The sequence below is a fragment of the Sebastes fasciatus genome, chromosome 19 (assembly GCF_043250625.1).
Source record: "Sebastes fasciatus isolate fSebFas1 chromosome 19, fSebFas1.pri, whole genome shotgun sequence".
In the NCBI taxonomy this organism is placed as follows: domain Eukaryota; kingdom Metazoa; phylum Chordata; class Actinopteri; order Perciformes; family Sebastidae; genus Sebastes; species Sebastes fasciatus.
In genome coordinates this window covers 21,392,374-21,410,304 of record NC_133813.1, presented here as the reverse complement: position 1 = coordinate 21,410,304, position 17,931 = coordinate 21,392,374, and the positions used below count along the sequence as shown (strand labels likewise).

At 39.3% G+C, this 17,931-nt stretch overlaps 2 protein-coding genes across 2 annotated transcripts; one reads left to right on the top strand and one right to left on the bottom strand.

Moving 5' to 3' along the window:
* Positions 1-204: 204 nt before the first annotated feature.
* Positions 205-9,926, top strand: tmem120b (transmembrane protein 120B). Its single transcript, XM_074618053.1, has 12 exons — positions 205-365; positions 2,918-3,036; positions 3,348-3,464; positions 3,558-3,617; positions 3,716-3,811; positions 3,911-4,000; positions 4,340-4,405; positions 4,558-4,619; positions 7,248-7,340; positions 7,629-7,693; positions 7,968-8,036; positions 9,163-9,926. Exons 1-12 carry the CDS (start codon positions 303-305, stop codon positions 9,277-9,279), a joined length of 1,017 nt encoding a protein of 338 aa, XP_074474154.1. The 5' UTR covers positions 205-302; the 3' UTR covers positions 9,280-9,926.
* A 1,965-nt stretch (positions 9,927-11,891) lies between these two features.
* Positions 11,892-15,854, bottom strand: rhof (ras homolog family member F). The gene is made up of 5 exons (XM_074618054.1): positions 15,387-15,854; positions 15,027-15,114; positions 13,729-13,838; positions 13,327-13,461; positions 11,892-13,110 (listed from the first exon to the last, which is right to left on the bottom strand). The coding sequence occupies exons 1-5, from the start codon at positions 15,519-15,521 to the stop codon at positions 12,949-12,951; spliced, it is 630 nt and encodes a 209-aa protein (XP_074474155.1). The 5' UTR covers positions 15,522-15,854; the 3' UTR covers positions 11,892-12,948.
* Between the last annotated feature and the right edge of the window lie 2,077 nt (positions 15,855-17,931).

Below are 17,931 nucleotides of genomic sequence, written 5' to 3'. Positions count from 1 at the left end.
CCTCCCTAAACCTTTAACCAACCAGGCAACGAGTACTAGCCAATCAGAGACAGAGGAGGGCGGGTCATACCTTCAACCAGAGCAGATGATTGGCTGCTCTGGTCCAATCAGAGACCGAGGAGGGCAGGTCTTACCTTCAACCAGAGCAGCTGATTGGCTGCTGTGCTCCGGATAGTGTTTAACGATGTGAGCATGCGCCCTGCAGCCCGGTTAAAACGCTTTCTGAGTGTACGGTGAGTGTTTGAGGAGACACCGGAGAGGAGACACGGAGAAAGCTTCCCGACATCAGCTACTGTCCCACAATGTCCAAACCGAAGTTTCAGACGGAGTCGGAGGAGATTGACGAGGAGTATCAACAGCTGCAGGTAACACTATAACGAGGACATGATGTGTCGTGGACGGCACTGACAGCCGTCGCTAGGGACTACGGTGGTCTGGACGGCTCGCTCCTATTCGCCGTTCATCCTCAGCTCACTGCTTTGAGCCAATAGCCGAGCTGTGGGGAGCAATATCTAATTAACGGGACATGTTTCACTGGATGTGTATCATCCTTGTCTTTACAGTAGCGTGTATGAGTGCTAGTGTTGCTAATGAGCAGTAACATAGCTAACCACAGAGGGAAGTATTGTGTTTTCATTAATGTTAAATGATTGCTACCAAACTTACTCAGAGGTCAACTTCACGCTGTTGCTGGAGTAAACCGTGTGGTGGTCATTGAATGCATCACCATTCATTCATCATTACCGTGCTAGCTCATGTTAGCTAGCTAGCTAACTTGAAACAACATAAGATAATAGGAGAGCTCACTTTAAGGTTTGATATTACATCATGTGGTCTGTGGTGTTGTGGCAAGAGACCACCCTTCAGCTCCTAGCCCAGACAACTGAGACGAAGACCTGACGAGAATGTGGAGCTGCTCCTTAGGGAGAGATGATGAAGGTGACTGTCAACTGTTCAGGGATTGGTTTTTTAGATGAAAGCTTTTAAGTTCTGTTGAATAACTAATGTGAAATATTACACCTTCACTGAAACATTCACTGTCAGTTGCTTGTGTACATCCATGCAAGTCCTAACTCTAGGGTCTGTGTGTTTGAAAAGACTTACACACTGTTGATGGCATGTGGTAAACCTTTAGAATAACACATCCCTTTAATTGTGCATGTTAAAATTATTGGCATGAGAAAACTGGCATGTGATGTACAATGTACGTGCATAGAAAACAGTGTGGGTAGCTGTTTCTCTTCTCCTCTGAAAGGTCAGGATCTCTTATTACATTTCCCTTTGTCCAGTTTTGTATTTTTCATATATTATATTCATATATTTCATTTACTTAAGGTTTACAAAGATAAAATTCAAAATTCACCTTCACTGAAATATTCATTGTCAGTTGCTTGTGTACATCTATGCAAGTCCTAACTCTAGGGTCTGTATGTTTGACAAGACTTGGTGATTTATACACTGTTTTTGGCATGTGGTATACCTTTTAGAATAACATATCTCTTTGAATTGTACATGTTAAAATTATTGGCATGTGATTTTGAATGTATGTGCATAGAAAACACAGTGTGGTTAGCTGTTTCTTTTCTCCTCTGAAAGGTCAGGATCTCTTATTACATTTCCCTTTGTCCACTTTTGTATTTTTCATATATTATATTCATATATTTCATTTTTTTTTAGGGTTTACAACCAGATAAAATTCAGTTTGTACTGTCCAAGATGGTGTACGTTGCTTTTGATGAAGCTTTCCAAAGTGGTCAAGCTGAGCAGCACAATTTCAGCGTGCATTACAGAACCCACTGTCCTTTCACCACGGCAAAGCAGTCCAACACTAAAGTGGCAAAAATCTTCGATGATCACAGCTATCCCTTAAATCACCACTTTCAGCTACTGCCGTCAGGGCAAAGGTACAGAGTCCCCTGTGCAAAGAAAGAACATAAAAATCGTTTTTAAGTATCTTAATCTGTAAGGATAGCCACTTTCTCAAGCCAGCTCGCTACCTCAGCACGCAGCACTTTAGATCTATTCATTTAACCTTGATTCAGTCCTCACCATTGAGTACCTGGTGCTCCTTTTTTATTGAGTTTCTATTGGTGCATTGTGTTTTTATGTGAATGCGTTTTAATGTGATCTGTCTGGATGTGATATGTTGTTTTAATGTACTCTTTTAATAGCAGTTTTTGCACAACCAAAGACAAATGTCTGCCCTTTGTACACGAAAAGCCGACAATAAAGTATATTTGAACAGCACTCCACCCAAACACATTTTCAAGCAGGCCTTCAATTACAAAACACCTTTGTTCAGGCCACGTCTCCCATTTCAATGATGAAATGAGACCTTGATTGTGGAAGTCTTCTAACAAAGATTGACCTTTTATGGTTTCTGGACGGTTCCACGCTACATGATCCTGTTGATTCTAATCAAAAACGAGGATGAGTTCCCTAACCTCAGACCACAGGATCTTCTCTGCTGACTGTACACACTCAGTCTCATAAACCAGTGATGATGGGAAAAGTAGGGACAGTGCCGCTGCAAGCTATGGTCTGGTTTACCAGCATTAAAAGCATATAGACTGCAATATGTATTTCACCACATAGTACAGTGTCACATGCTGTTTGTGTTCTGACAGAAGGTCAAGATTTCTCCGCTGAATAGAGACTCTGTTCAAGCTTTTCAGTGTTGTCCATTGAGATTTTTTTTTAAGCTTGGAAGTGTTATCAGTTGAATATGACAAATAAAATATTAATTTCTGCGTTTGGTTGTAATCACCCATCAGCAGTGCTTTTGTTATTTTATTTTGACACATTTGTGATGTCAGGAAGGCACATTTGTATGTTTTATTGCCCGTTACCGAGAGTCCACAGACTTTTCTGTCCTTACAAATTCTCTCTGCTCACTTTGTGTTTGTTTGACAACTAGGAAACTCACAAAATCTACAGACAGAAGCTTGAGGAGCTCACCAACCTTCAGACAACATGCAGCAGCGCCATCAGTAAACAGAGAAAATGCCTAAAAGACTTAAGTAAAACCTTGACCAAGTAAGTGTTCTCTGATCAGGACAGAAAACTTGGCATGTTTCTTAGGTTACACTACAGTCAGTACACTACGAAACTACATTTGTTTGTGGCTCATCAGCCTGGCGAAAAACTATTTCCTTTTAAAATAAGAGGTCTTCCTGTTGTGATTGTATTGCTTTTGTTTGTGGACATTACTTTAGTAAATTGCTATCATCTCGATCACTCTGAGGCATATCAGAAAAGATGCTGCGTCTCAGTTCATGCAGAGCTAAAATATTCCTCTTCCTCTTGTTTACTTTTCCACTCATGATCGTTTTGTCTTTTCTCCACAGGTGTTCAAAAGCATGTGACGAGAAAGAATTGAAACTAATAACAGACATCAGAACACAGATCAAAGATAAACAAAATGTGTTCTTTGATATGGAAGCATATTTGCCAAAGAGAAACGGGTCAGTACTTTTACATTTTGCACATTACAGACACTGAGTATTATTTTATTTTCTTTGTTTATGGGTTTTTTGTGTGTGTGTGGTTGTTTCCAGGCTGTACCTGAATTTGGTCCTGGGCAACGTGAACGTTACGCTTCTCAGCAACCAGGCAAAGTATGTGAAGTATTCAGCCTTTAGGACAGCGTGAAAAATGTGGTTTAGACTCAGGATTTGTGTTTCATCTTCTTTTTCACCTCCATTTATTCGCATAGATTTGCCTACAAAGACGAGTATGAGAAGTTCAAGCTTTATATGACAATAATCCTGATGTTCGGAGCAATAACCTGCCTCTTCTTTCTCAACTGGCGGTGAGATAACTCACCCCCCCATCCCCATTAATAATTATTTGCGTTGAATTATTAAAATCCAAAGAATGGTTCACAATTTTATTTTTCTATTTTGTTTAGAGTCACTGATGAAATCTTCAACTTTTTGCTGGTGTGGTACTACTGCACATTGACCATAAGGGAAAGCATCCTCATGAGCAACGGCTCCAGGTGTGTTGTGATGTCAATCCAGAGACACTACAGTCTGTTGAAACTGTAATGTAAAAGCACTTGAACATTTGTTCTTAGTTATTTTTTGTATTATTTTCATTTTAAATGAAAATGGCATTTAATTATTATTATTATTGTTTTTTATTTTTAATGTTATTTAATTTTTTTAAATATTCTTTATTATTACTATTATTTAAATTTTCATGCTTGAAAGGTCTTTGTGTTTATTCATCATTTGTGTTCAGGATTTGTGATTTCTCTATTTTATTTTTATTATTGTGAATTACTGGGGGGTAAACAGTTGTAAATCTCTTCCTGTTCTCTTCTTCTGCTTTTCAGGATCAAAGGTTGGTGGGTGTCTCACCATTATGTGTCCACCTTTCTGTCCGGTGTGATGCTCACATGGTGAGTTTTTTTTGTCTTTGATGTCTTAGTGTCACATTGTTTCAACCGCCATATTTGAACTTTAGTACAAACACGGACAGGTTAGCGACTGCTACGACAATAAAAGGTACAGCTGCCTCATGTCGTTTTTGTTTATCCTTGTCATTTCGCAGGCCAGAGGGGACCATGTATCAGATGTTCAGAAGCCAGTTCCTCGCTTTCTCCATCTATCAGAGTAAGAGCTGAATCTGTTTACTAGACTTGGAACAAAATGTGTGTTTGTGGCATTGCTGTCTATATACAGTATGGTGAGGGCTGTCTGGGTTTTAGGTGTCATAATGTTGTTTGGGTCATAACCAGAACCATTCTTGTTGATTTTTTGTTTAGATTAGGTACTTGATGTCATTTATTTCAAATCTGCATCCAGTGTTGAATCTGCTTATTGACTCTATTTAGGAAGTCTGTTTGGTGGGACCGTTTCTCAGTTAGAATAATTATAATAAGAGTATTTTCTTAACCAAACATGAGTTCATGGTTCATCCTCACAAAGCAGCAGTAACTTCTTCCTTTGGTGTGATGTGCAGTAGTTAAAACAGGGAACATGTAGTCCCTCTAGGGCAGCAAATAGAGATTATTGTCATTATCAGTTAATTTTTCAATTATTTTCTTGATTAATTTTATTCGTTTGGTCTATAAAATGTTGATCAGTGTTTCCCAAAGCCCAAGATGATGTACTCAAATGTCTTGTTTTGTCCACAACGTCATTCATTACTTCTTAGAGGAGTAAAGAAACCAGAACATATTCACATTTAAGAGGCTGGAATCAGAATTTTTACTTTTTCTAAATTGATTTAATTTAGTTTCATTGACAACTAATCGATTGATTGTTGCAGCTCTATATCCCTCCTTTTGTTGTGAGTGTCTTGTAGCAAGCATACATTTCACAGGGTTTTGTTGGCATTGGTCAAGTAGCTACACTTTGGGACATTTGAGGTCATTATTACATCATCAGTTGCAGACACCAACTGTGGGAGATAAAGGAGAATTGTTGTTACATATGCATCTTTGTATTCTGACACATACTGTATTTGCCATTTAGCCAAAATTGTTACCTGAATGTAGGGCTGCAACTATTCATTATTTTATTATCCATTAATCCCCCAATTATTTTCTTGATTGATTAATAAATAGTTTGTCTATAAATTGTCAGAAAGTGTAACGCCTGTTATAAGTTCAAAGTGAAGTCTTCAAAGTATCTAGTCTGACCTACAGTCCAAAACCCAAAGATATTAAAGTTAGTGATACGAATCAAAGAACCATGGCAAAGCAGTGCCAAAATCTTAGATGACCACAGCCATCCTTTAAATCACCATGTTCAGCTACTGCCCTCAGGGCAAAGGTACAGAGTTCCCTGTGCAAAGAAAAACATCTATAAAAAATCGTTTGTTCCTGTTACCATAAAATATCTTAATCGGTGAGGACAGACCCTTTCTGAAGTCCAGCCTGCCAGCTCAGCACACAGCACTTTATATCTATTTATTTAACCTTGATTCAGTCCCCGTACCTGGTTGGTGTATTGTGTTTTTAAGGTGATCTGTCTGGATGTGATATGTTGTGTTTTAATCTACTCTTTTAATAGCAGTTTTGGCACATGCAAACAAATGGCAAATTTGTCGCTTTTTGTACGTGAAAAGCAGACCATAAAGTATTTTCTATTCTAAAGCAGCAACTCCTCACATTAGAGAAGCTGTAACCAGAGAAATTGGGCCATTTTTGCTTGGAAAAATGACTGAAACGATGAATTGATTATGAAAATAGTGGCTGAAGAACTTTCTGTCAAATAATAAGTGATTAAACGATTTATCGTTTCAGTTCAGATAACAGAATAATGAACTCTTAGTTTCAGGTTTTTAATCATTTCATACCAAAATCAAACACAATGACAAAACCCAAATCTAAATACAATATTTTATAAAATATACTGTTTATTCTAGAATTCAAAATAACTGTCACACCACAGTATGATAGTAGACCAGGGCCAGAGCAGGTCACGGATCACCTGTAACGCCGTGTTCGCTCACAATAGTGAAATGATGTTGTGGACTGCTTTGTCAGTGAAACCAACATGTACATTGCTGGACATCACAATTTGATTAAATACAGTGTAAACCTGTTTAGAGGAAGTGAACACAACCTTCCACAAACTAATAGCCGACGCTAAATGGACTCCATTTCAGTGGACGTTATTAATTGGAAATATATAATTGTATGAAGAGCTTATTAATGAAGGATATGAAGCGTAGCTCAAGTTGAATTTTAGCGTGAATCCTACTGTACTTCTGTCGATCAGAGATTAGCCTGTCACCGCTAGCCTGCTGATAATATTTGCATTTACAACCGTTCCTCTGTGAACATTTCTTCTCACCAGAATACAGAAGTGAAGTCACACACTGGTGGTTATAAGTGTTGCCTAGTATACCACATGTAGACTCATGGTGTCATAACTAATGTGATGGGGCTCACTAGTTTTGGGTTTTTGGATGATAAGTCAAATGTTTAAACAGACAGATGTTCATTTAAAAACAAAAAAAACAATTGCAGCTTAAACTGAGACAATGCAGCTCTTTTTTGTTTTGGTTTGAGGACATAATGACCCCATTTCTGTGTGCAAAGCTTCACATTACAGGCTGCTGTTGACTTTTTTTATTCCATTTTATGAGTTGATAAGCTGATGCTTATCCTGAATAATAGTTTTTCTTTCCAGTACTTGGATATGAACTAGATCATGGGAACCTTATTGATCTGTTAATCACCTTACGGTGTTGGCTGTGCTGTAATTTTTTGCAATCCATTTGTCCTCCAGGCTTCGTTCAGTTCCTCCAGTATTACTACCAGAGCGGCTGCTTATACAGGCTGCGAGCGCTGGGGGAGAGAAATCAGCTGGACCTCACAGTGGGTGAGTTGTAAGCTATTTTTGGTGGTATGGTCATTTCAATCGTTTGAACTCTTCAGCCATCTGCAACACCATGTCTGGAAGAAATAGGGTAAAGGTTAGAGACGGAGACAGCTGTCAACATCAGCCTGCTGCCAAGCAGATGTCAGGAGTAATTTGAGTACCTCTGTGAATTTGCTTCTCAAAACATTTCTAAATGACAGCTGAACTGGGTACCAACACAGCGATCATGCCGTAGTATTCTGTGTCACGTTGTCCCAAGGTCACTGTTACAGTTTTGTGTCTCCGCAGAGGGATTTCAGTCCTGGATGTGGAGAGGCCTCACTTTTCTTTTGCCATTCCTCTTTTTTGGCCATGTAAGTCTACTTTTCTTTAATATCAAACTAACCACTTTACCACCTTATTCCAAATATTTTAAAATCAGGAGGACATTGCACTTTGCAATGCATTTTTACACCAGCATTCATGGTTTGTGTTTAAAGTGCATAAACAGAGATGTATTATTTTGAAGAGCACTTTTGAGAGACTACATCAGCTCAGGAGAAAGATGTGGATCAAAGAGAAATTTGCTTGTGCAACCAAGAGCGTGCAGCAACATTATGAAAGACAATGCCTCCTCTTCCTTCACAGTTTTGGCAGCTTTACAACTCGGTGACCCTGTTTAGCTTGGGAGGACATGCGGACTGTAAGGAGTGGCAGGTAAGGATGACATTGGCAGGTCCTTTGCTTCAAATGAGGCAATTCGAGACAGAATGAAATTGTTTGGTTAAAAGCAGTGGTCATTGATGAGGTGGGTGTACTACAGTACAAGGTAGATGGGTAGTAGGTTACCGAGGAGGAAGTGTGTATGCTCTCCTATATATTCCAATGGCTTTTTGGCTGATAGGTTGTTATACTGTAAACCACCAGAAAAAGAGGTGGGTTAACTCCGTATACCTGCGTATACCCTCCATTACACCTACACCAAAAAAGTTTGACAGGCTTCTTTTTTAAATAATTTTTTGCCTGTCTGTATCCAAGCAGTGTCAACATAAGCACATTTGAGGCCATTTTCAGAGTTGTGCGACTGAAGTTAAATTAAAAGATATGCAGGGAAAGTTTGTCTGCATCAGACTTGTGCAGCCCACATGCTTAAAGGTGCTAAAAGCGAGATAGGGAGCATTTGTATTGCCTCCGCACGGCTCTCAACAGGACGAAAGCTGAACTGGCAGCTCGTAGCTAACAGTGTAAACAACTGCAAAAGTGCTTACAGAGCTAACCGCATTTACCAGAGGGGGGAACCGGAGGGTGGGTGCTACGCTTCCGCAACAACGCCGTCAGTCGGGACGGCATTACCGGCTTTAATCGTTGTAAGAGCGCAGTGCAGAGCGGCGGCTGTGAGCTAGCCAGCGGGCCCGCTCACATGCACGGAAATTTAAACCCGCACTGCCGGCCCGGCTATGTCAACAAAGCAAAGGGGAAGATATTACAACACACACAGAGGGAGAGCGACTTCATTCTCTGCTCAGGTAGACTTTTTACTCTTATATCTTTACATGGCAAATAGTTGTTTGCTGCTATATTAATACTCTGGATATTGTATAGGGCACCTTTTTAAGTCTAAAGATATGCAGGGGAAGTTTGTCTGCATCATATTTGTGCAGAACACATGCTTAACTTGATTTCTTTATTGAAATGTGATAAACTCTGGTGTGGTGTTTGAAAGGATGTAATCCCTTCCATGTCCGAGTCCTTCAACATGGCAAAATCCAGATACAGTTTTAAAAAAAAGCAAGTCATGACTTATCTTGAAATAAAACCCCACTTTTCTTTTTTTTTCTTCCAGGTGTTTATGCTGGCACTGACATTTCTCATCCTATTCCTGGGAAATTTCCTCACCACAGTAAAAGTCGTCCACCAAAAGGTTCAGAAAAACCATGGGAAAGTGCAAAAAAATGACTGAGACAAACCTCCGATCCTCACAAGCGGCCAGTAATTTCGAAGCGACACGCACAATCGCTTGATAGACTGACCACAGTACGATCAGGCCGGGAGCAGACGGAGCTGAAACCACTTATTTCTCTCAGGCTTTGATGGCAGCGGCAGCGTCCAGCCAAAGCATCTGGCCAACAGGCTTCTGCTTTCTAATGACTCGTCGTCGATGTTGCTGCACAGTCGGTCTCAACACAAAGCGGTGATCACCTTGATAGACAAACTGTTTGTCGCATTATCGTGTACATAAAAGGTGAGCGGGAAGAATGTGTTTTTATTTGGGTGTTTGTGTCAGCGCATGAATCTGTCAGAGCCTTTTCTTCAAATCATATGCAACTAAAAGAGGGCAGGTAGCGTCGATCAGCAGAACAGAATATAGTTTGCCTTTGAAGACCAAACGTCTGTCACGTACTTCATACTTCCGTGAAGTGGCACTGGTCAAACTGTCTCCGGCCTGAACAGAATTGGACATGTTGAACTGGGCACTGCACTTAATTTCTTGAATTATCTAATGTTTTATGTGTAGTTCTGACCTCCCTGTTGTGCTATTTCACTGCTAACCAGTATTTTTTACTAGACTTGTAGGTCAAAACACAAACCTGATACTTGACTGCCCTTCAATTTCAGAAAAAAAAACTCCTCTGGGTGTTTTTTTTTCGTTTTTTTCGTTGTTTTCTTAGTTCCTCAAAAGAGTAAGGACTTCAAGGGAATGCAACACTGTTTCTCCCTTCAGGCAGTGATTACAAAAGCCATAACCTTTTTTTTAAAGATCTAACGCCTAAACTGGTTATCTGGTTAAGTCACATGAACACAGACAGAGAAACTTGCACTGCCTCTACAAAAAATGGTCGTTCCCAGTGAAGATTAAAGGAACAGTGTGTAACATTTCGGGGGATCTAATGGCAGAAATGGAATATGAAATAAATGTTAATGCTATGTTTTCATTAGTGTATAATCACCTGAAACAAGAATCGTGTTTTCGTTAGTTTAGAATGAGTCCTTCATATCTACATAGGGAGCGGGTCCTCGTCACGGAGTCCGCCATGTTGCTCCGCCGTGTTTCTGCAGTAGCCCAGAACGGACAAACCAACCCTGACTCTAGAGATAGACTTTCATGTTTTTACGTTGCCTGAAGGCTGTTGTAGCTTTCCGACATGCTTGTAAAACTGTGGTAATGTGAGTGCAAAACCGTGGTACCACCAGCCGCCGTCTGACTTAAGTTGTTTCTAAGGGCCCTGACACACCAAGCCGACGGTTGGCCGTCGGCCGTCGGACAGTTTGTGGCCGTCGGTGATCGTCCATCGGCCTAGTTTTTTTCGGTGTCCTGCACCTTTGGCTCTAGTCTGCCCCTGTCTGAGTTTTTCTGGCTATTCAGCATGTTGAATTGACGGTGGTGCCTGGCGGTGAGATAAATCACTCTGATTGTCTGTTCATCTTAAACAAATTAGTGCACGAGAAGAGAAAAACACAGAAGGCTCTTCTCATTTTGCATCTTCATCTCATCTGATCATTCCAACACACGGATAGTTTCACAACGACATGGCCGTCTGGAATGGAGTGATGAGTGGTGTGAAAATGGTCGCAAACGCTGCTTTATTTCAAGTACGTATGATAACACTGGCTTGTACATCCGCAGTCCATGGTCTTCCAGTTTCCATTTTTGAATGACAAATACAGACTACTGCTACCTGCTGGTAGGGAGAGTTATTTCATCTCACGCCGGCGCAGAAGGTATGCGCTAACTGGCCACCGGCTGTAGTCTTTGCGGTGTGTTCGCGTGCAACAATTTGGCCAAGACCAAGGTGACGTGAGGCGACTCGACAGGCGGCCTTCGTCACCGCTAGTTCTCTGACGTCGGGTCGGTGTGTCTGGGGCTTCAAGTAGTGTTATTATGGTAAGGATGACCTCTGAGCGAGGCGAATGGCGTTACCACAGTTTTGCATTCGGCGGCTCGGCTGGAAGAATGAGCGGAGCACTCGGTTGGTTGCAATCTGCAACCACACCACCAGATCCAACCTATTCCTACACACTGTACCTTTAAGTGGGGGGAGGGGTTCATGTGAACTCCTCGCTAGCGGTTACACTTCTCATTACCATAATGCTAACAATTTGTTACACATAGGTTTATGATGTTTCACTAATGGTCTAACTCTTCCTTCGAGCTTATTTAACATTTCATCACAAAGGCATGCACAGATCATTACTGTGCTGAAACAAACAACATGCTGGTAGTTCCCATCTTGTTATGTGATGTTGCAGAAATGTATTATGATCAAATGCTGCTATTAGCGCCGGTACTGTAAGACTAAGACACGGAATGATGATTAAAATGTTTCTGGATTATTGTTTTTCTAATTCCAGTCAACATACTAAATAAAAAAAAATATTTGTATGAGTTAATTTATGGCCAAACTTGGAGCTCTTGCTCTAGTTCACTGTAGTGTTGTCTGGTTCCTGTTTCATGCTTGTTTGGGTCATTTAGTTTTTTCAGCAATGTCGGGTCTTTAATGCCTTATTCTTCCTCCAGCCTGTCGCAGCAAAAAAAAAGTCATTTTATTTTGAAAAATCCAAAGACAGTAGCGGGGTTTTTTTATGGCATTTCCCAGAAAGCAATCCTGCTGAAGAGAATCACAATATTTATGTTACACTTTTATTGAAGGGAAATTGTTGAGTCACAGACCAAAATGTTACATTTGATGCGAGAGCTGCCAGAATGCACAAAACAACTTGATTTCCTCATTTTTATGATGTAGCTGATGTTAAACAATGTTTTCATTTGGAGACTGTAACTGGTGCCTGAGAACGATCAGTATCAAGAGACGGTTGATTCAATCTGTGTACATTGTTGTAAAAAAAAAATAATAAAGAAAAGACCTAATGAAAAAATCAATGCTGTATCTGTATTTATTTTGTGCAATGGGACAGAAAGTAACTGCATTTTCTTTCAGTGTTCCTTCAATTTACAGTGTGGGAATTGTGGAAATACCTAAATTGTGCAGCCATTGCACACATTGCGTTTTTCCCGACACTAGTGGGCGCTGTTGGAAAAGATAAGAGCTCTGCTTCAGGTTGACACATCTCCAAAACAAATTCTAGTTCAGTGTTTGTTTTACTGGAAATGAACTAACCTGTTGGGTGTGGATCAAGTTTTTTTTTTCTCAAGACTGTTAAAGCTACAGTACCATGATATATTAAATTTCAACAACTATTCTGTCTGGGAATTTGTTATCTAGCAGCAGCTTTTAAACCAGATTCAGACATTTGAATCGACAATACAAGAACTAACCGTTCAAATTCGTCCGATAGATATACATTCAATAAAACAGATTTGGAAACAGTACAAAGGTTTCTATCAGAAAAAATATATAAAAATACAGAAAATGTCTCATACAAAAGTAAAAAAAAAAAATACATTGACAGAAGGTATTTCAAGTTGCACACTGCTTGCAAAATTGTCATTAGTCATTTTCTTGTGACGGTAAAGGGCTGATGATTCAGTGAGGCCCAGACTTACAGGGACCGCTGAGTGAACTTTCTGAACTAGTGGTCTTACAGCTGTTTCCACATCTGTCTTTGGTTTCTGAATGTCCAACCACTCTCAATGTGTGAGTGTCTAAAACAAATGAAACCAGTGGAGTCGTCACAAAACGACACATTTCTTCTTCCTCTTGCCTTTTTGTTTTCGATGGAAGGCAAAAGTTCTTTTGGTGGCCTCCCTGAAAAGGTCTTCCACGTTCTCCTGATACTTTGCCGAACACTCGAGGTAGAGCTCCGCATTCATCACCTGCCGGGTCTCCTCACCCTACATCCCAAAGCCAACCCAACATTAACACCAAGAATTAGACTGTGTACGGTGATAAATGTACGTTTGGAAGAGCTGTGGGAATTGTTGCACTGAAACTGTTGTTCGGTGTGGTTGTAGGTTCTGGTTAGGGCGCTTCCTCTTGCATATTGTAGTTAACATCCTGTAACTTGTTTTTATAGCTCTCTAAATGTCTGCACACTCTTCTTGCCTTACCTGTATGTAAGTGATGGGCGCCTGATCCATGGCCTTGAGCTTCCTGGTACACTCTTTATCCTTCCTGAGGTCAGTCTTGCAGCCAATCAGGATGACCGGAGTGTCCGGACAGAAGTGCTTCACCTCTGGGTGCCACTGGGTGAACAAAATAAGACTTTTTAAGGACATGAGGAATTGCATTTTTAACATCAGACTTCAGGATTACACACTTTGACAACATTCAGTAAAGAAAGTCGTATACACAGGGTGGTCAATGTCCACATGAAGGCTCATGAGCCGCATGAGTTAATTATAGCTAAAAGAATGCAGCCAATGCCAACAAACCACGCTCTAACAATCATTTACAAGCTTTGAACAGTAAACCTGAAACTGTAACCTATGCACGTTGTTATTAATGAGTACCTTTATCAGGACGTTCTCATGGCTGGTGGGGTTGGTCACATCAAAGCACACTAAGACCAGATCCACTTCTTGGTATGAAAGCGGCCGTAGTCTGTCATAGTCTTCCTGTCCTAAAAGAAAGAATAAGACACACAATACATGTTAGCTGATAAATGTAAAAAGGGATTTTCTACAGTCAATTCCTGTGAACTAAACAAAAAGCGGTCTGCTTTGAATGCAACAGCCTGAACACAGAGATATGAGATATGTGTTACAAAGTTAGAGTAGATGTATAAAACCACATCCTGGCTTCAGCTTCCTTTACGCTGTTGCAATTATGCAGAAGATAAGCTTCCAGCGCAGTCTGTCGTGGGTTTTTCCTGAGAATGAAATGACTTTAATACTGTTCCGTTCACATAAGAACTTAGTGTTTTACTCAACACAGAAATACAGCAGTTTGGAGTTAAGATGGGTATTGTTTAAATCGATACTGATGCCAAATCAATACCTCTATTTTTGGTACCACTTATACAAAATAGTACAGTTTTCAATACCCTTATGTGCCAAATATAAACACTATTATTTAAAAACTGAGTGTTTATTTCTATTTTAATAAAACCCCAAATAACTACCTAAATACCAGCAAATATCAACACAATGTGAATTAAAATCTGCTGATACCAGATCAAATGTTAACTTTAACATTCAACATGACACTTTTTATACCCAGCCCTTGCGTTGAAGTGGTTTTGGTATATTGTAAACTAATATCAGGAATATATAGTACAATAAATATTAGCCTGACTGTATTATTGGTCGATGGCTAAAATAAAAATACAATTTAGCTATTTAAAACCCTATACAACAATCAGCACAACATTAAAATCAGGAGGATTAAGGGGGATTTTACTTGATTTTGTTTTTCATTTATTTGTGAGGTAATAAACAGTCTCGCTCTAAATTTGTCTCTAAAGTTGATTCCACAATAGCTTGTTAGTAGTTTGTAATGTGCCAACAGTTGGTCGGTTCCTGAAAGATGCTGTTGACGATGCTCTGACGTAAACATCGACCTTTTACCACTTCCTCGTGTCTGTCAGTGGTAGAAGATAAAGACTGACACGCAGCTGGAGGATGAACGTAAGATATCAAATTATAAAATTGTTTTGCCCCTGGAAATCTGAGTCAGTATATGTGCGCTTTATCTACACAGTGTGTCTATTATATTCCATCCAGTGGTCTCTCCACATAAAGTGACATGTAGGCACACTGACAGTAAAACATGAATCAAGGATGTTCAACATTTGGATAAAGAGTCTTACCAGCTGTGTCATACAGGTTGAGCTTTATCTCTTTTCCTCCCAGAGAGATAGTGGTGACATATTTTTCAAACACTGACGGTGCATATTTCTGTTTTTGACACACAAGAGAAAGATGTTGATATGATATGAACTATATGTATATTTATATTTTTCATATTTCTGCCCATTTCTACATTCTAACATTGTATTAGTGATTCTTATAATATCAGGAAATGCAGCTTAACTAAATTAGGATTGAGAAAAGGGTTGAAATAAATTCAGATGTCAACATTATGGTAAGAAAAACACTATCTTTACTAATAAATTAATATACAATATGAAGAGATGAGGTTCATTAAATGACATGGAAGCTCTTCTTACCTCTGGAAAATCACCTTTAGCATAAACCATCACAAGTGATGTCTTTCCGCAGCCTCCATCTCCCACTATCACAATTTTGAGTTCGGCTCCCTTTTTCGTGGTACCATTGGCAGTCCCAGCACGGTTTTGTGTCATTTCGCCTCCAAACAAATCAAACAGGTGCCAGACAGGACGGGGCTGAAGATGCTTCCTCCAGATTTAAGTTAAATACATAACAAAGCCTGATGAATGTACATTTGGAGAGGCTGAGATGATGTAGAGGCAGAGTCAAGAGAGAGGAACAGAAAAACCTCATGTTTTACCGGGTAGCTCGCTCTCTGTTCACCACTTCCTGTTCCTGTCACAGTGAAGATGTTTCCAATTGACCCCCTGCACTCATCTCCTGTCCTATCTGCTCACTGAAAGCATGTCTGGGTGAGAATAGTGCAGGCTGCTCCCACTTCCTCTATGTGCATGCTTGTTTCACATAATGGGGTGGGCACTCAGTCTGAAGCACTGCCTCCCTCCACAGAGGTGTGCGTGCGAGATTACTCTTAGAATAATCACCTCTAATGCTGATGTCACGTCAGCAGGTTTTTGTTACCCACTAACAGGTATCATCACATCTCTGGATTGTTATCTGTGAAGTCATGAATGTGTGATATGCTCTGATGACAGTGAATGGGCTGGGTGTGTACCTGCGTTAGAGCTTCTTACTTGTGGGAACTTGTTTTTTCTCAGAAGCCGGTAAAAGGCCAGTTCCTCTTCCTCTTGGATGAAACATAATAACATAACGAGTAATAAACCAGCCGACTCACTTCTCTCAGATTCTTCAAATATTTTATGTCCGTATGCGTTTTACTTTGGGTTGCCCACCCTTTTCATTTCCAGGCGTGGCTGTTTGAATCAATATGGAAAATTCCTTTAATTCATTAAATGTCAGTCTGATCTATCAGTTGCTAGTTGCAGATGTTATAGTGTTATCTGTCTGAATTGTTGTTGGTAACTAGCACAGGAGTCCAAAGTCCTGGATTAAAGTCTACTAAATAAAGTCCCTGAGATAACAAGATAAGGGCTTTTCCTAATTGAATATGACCCGCTGAGTGAATGTTGGCAGCCAGTCAGAAACTCATTTTTTTGTCAAATTTCATGTAGGATGTTTTTATGTTAGTGGTATCTGTCGGTATCAGGAGAGTTCAAAGGTCAGGGTTGAAGTAATAAATGAAAATATAATAATTTTAAAAATGTTTTATTTTTCTCAAAGAAATGTGTGAACAAGTGACATTTATATATATATGTATATGTATATATATATATATTTATGTCTGTATATATATGTATATATATATATGTTTATATATATGTATGTATATGTATGTATGTAAATATATGTATATATGTGTATATCTATACATATATGTATATACATGTATATATGTGTATATATGTATATATATATGTATATGTATGTATATATATGTATGTATATATATATATGTATGTATATATATATATACATACATATATATATATAAGGTGTTCAAATAAAGTCTAATCAATTTCAATTTCAATTATATTTTTTTTGCCCAGAACAAGGCGTCCCAACCGACCCTCCCCACTGTCCCAAACGTCCCGGGGAGGCAGAAATTTGGCAAAATGCTCTCCTTGTACATTTAACAAAAGTGTGCCCTTTACGCTTGGTTTGGCTCTAATAAAATTGATAAATTGTTAGTAGACACGTGTATCTGTTCAGGGATCAAATTATTTTTATTACTGTTCAAGTAGTTTATTTATTAGTACGATTATTATTAGTTTGTTTATTTGGTGTTGATACAAAAATGTCCCAACCAACCAACCAACCAACCAACCAACCAACCAACCAACCAACCAACCAACCAACCAACCAACCAACCCCGCTCTCCCCTGCATGGGATTAATGCTCATGATGATAGACCACTCACTTTTCTTCATAAGAAACCCAAATATCAGGTGTTTATGTATAGTATGTATGTATGTATATAAACAGTATATATATGTGTGTGTGTGTATATATATATATATATATGTATATATATATATAGAGCGAGAGAGATAGATAGAGAGAGAGAGAGAGAGAGAGATATAGATGGATATAGATACTGTATATATGAGGTACAGATCCTTATTGATTTGGATCTGTGATTGTATAAAATACTTAGCCTTTAAACAAACCTTCAGCAACCAGTCTTTATGCTGAACCTAATCATGCAATGAGTAAAAAAGTACATTATTTGACCATGTTTATTCCTGTTTTTCCCTTTAATGTGATCATTTTGTAATCCCCAGGGATATTTACAAGCAATCTGTCATACTCCTCTGTTCAGTCTGTATGGCTGAATACTGCAGTGACATCACAGATTGGGGCGTCATGCAGGATAAACTATTCTCTGTCGTCCCAGGGTGAAATACGGACGTCTTTATACAGCATCAAACTAACTAAATGAGCAAAATAAAGTGATTTGGTTTGGAGATAACATTCTGAGGTACAGTATGTTACCTTACTATGAGGTGAAAACATGTACGTGCT

Coding starts and splice junctions, on each gene's coding strand:
- tmem120b (XM_074618053.1), top strand. CDS start 303: ATGTCCAAACCGAAGTTTCAGACGGAGTCGGAGGAGATTGACGAGGAG. Junction 4,001..4,339: donor CTCATGAGCAACGGCTCCAG/GTGTGTTGTGAT, acceptor TCTGCTTTTCAG/GATCAAAGGTTGGTGGGTGT. Junction 4,406..4,557: donor TCCGGTGTGATGCTCACATG/GTGAGTTTTTTT, acceptor GTCATTTCGCAG/GCCAGAGGGGACCATGTATC.
- rhof (XM_074618054.1), bottom strand. CDS start 15,521: ATGACACAAAACCGTGCTGGGACTGCCAATGGTACCACGAAAAAGGGA. Junction 15,115..15,386: donor CTAAAGGTGATTTTCCAGAG/GTAAGAAGAGCT, acceptor TGTCAAAAACAG/AAATATGCACCGTCAGTGTT. Junction 13,839..15,026: donor CAACCTGTATGACACAGCTG/GTAAGACTCTTT, acceptor TCTTTCTTTTAG/GACAGGAAGACTATGACAGA.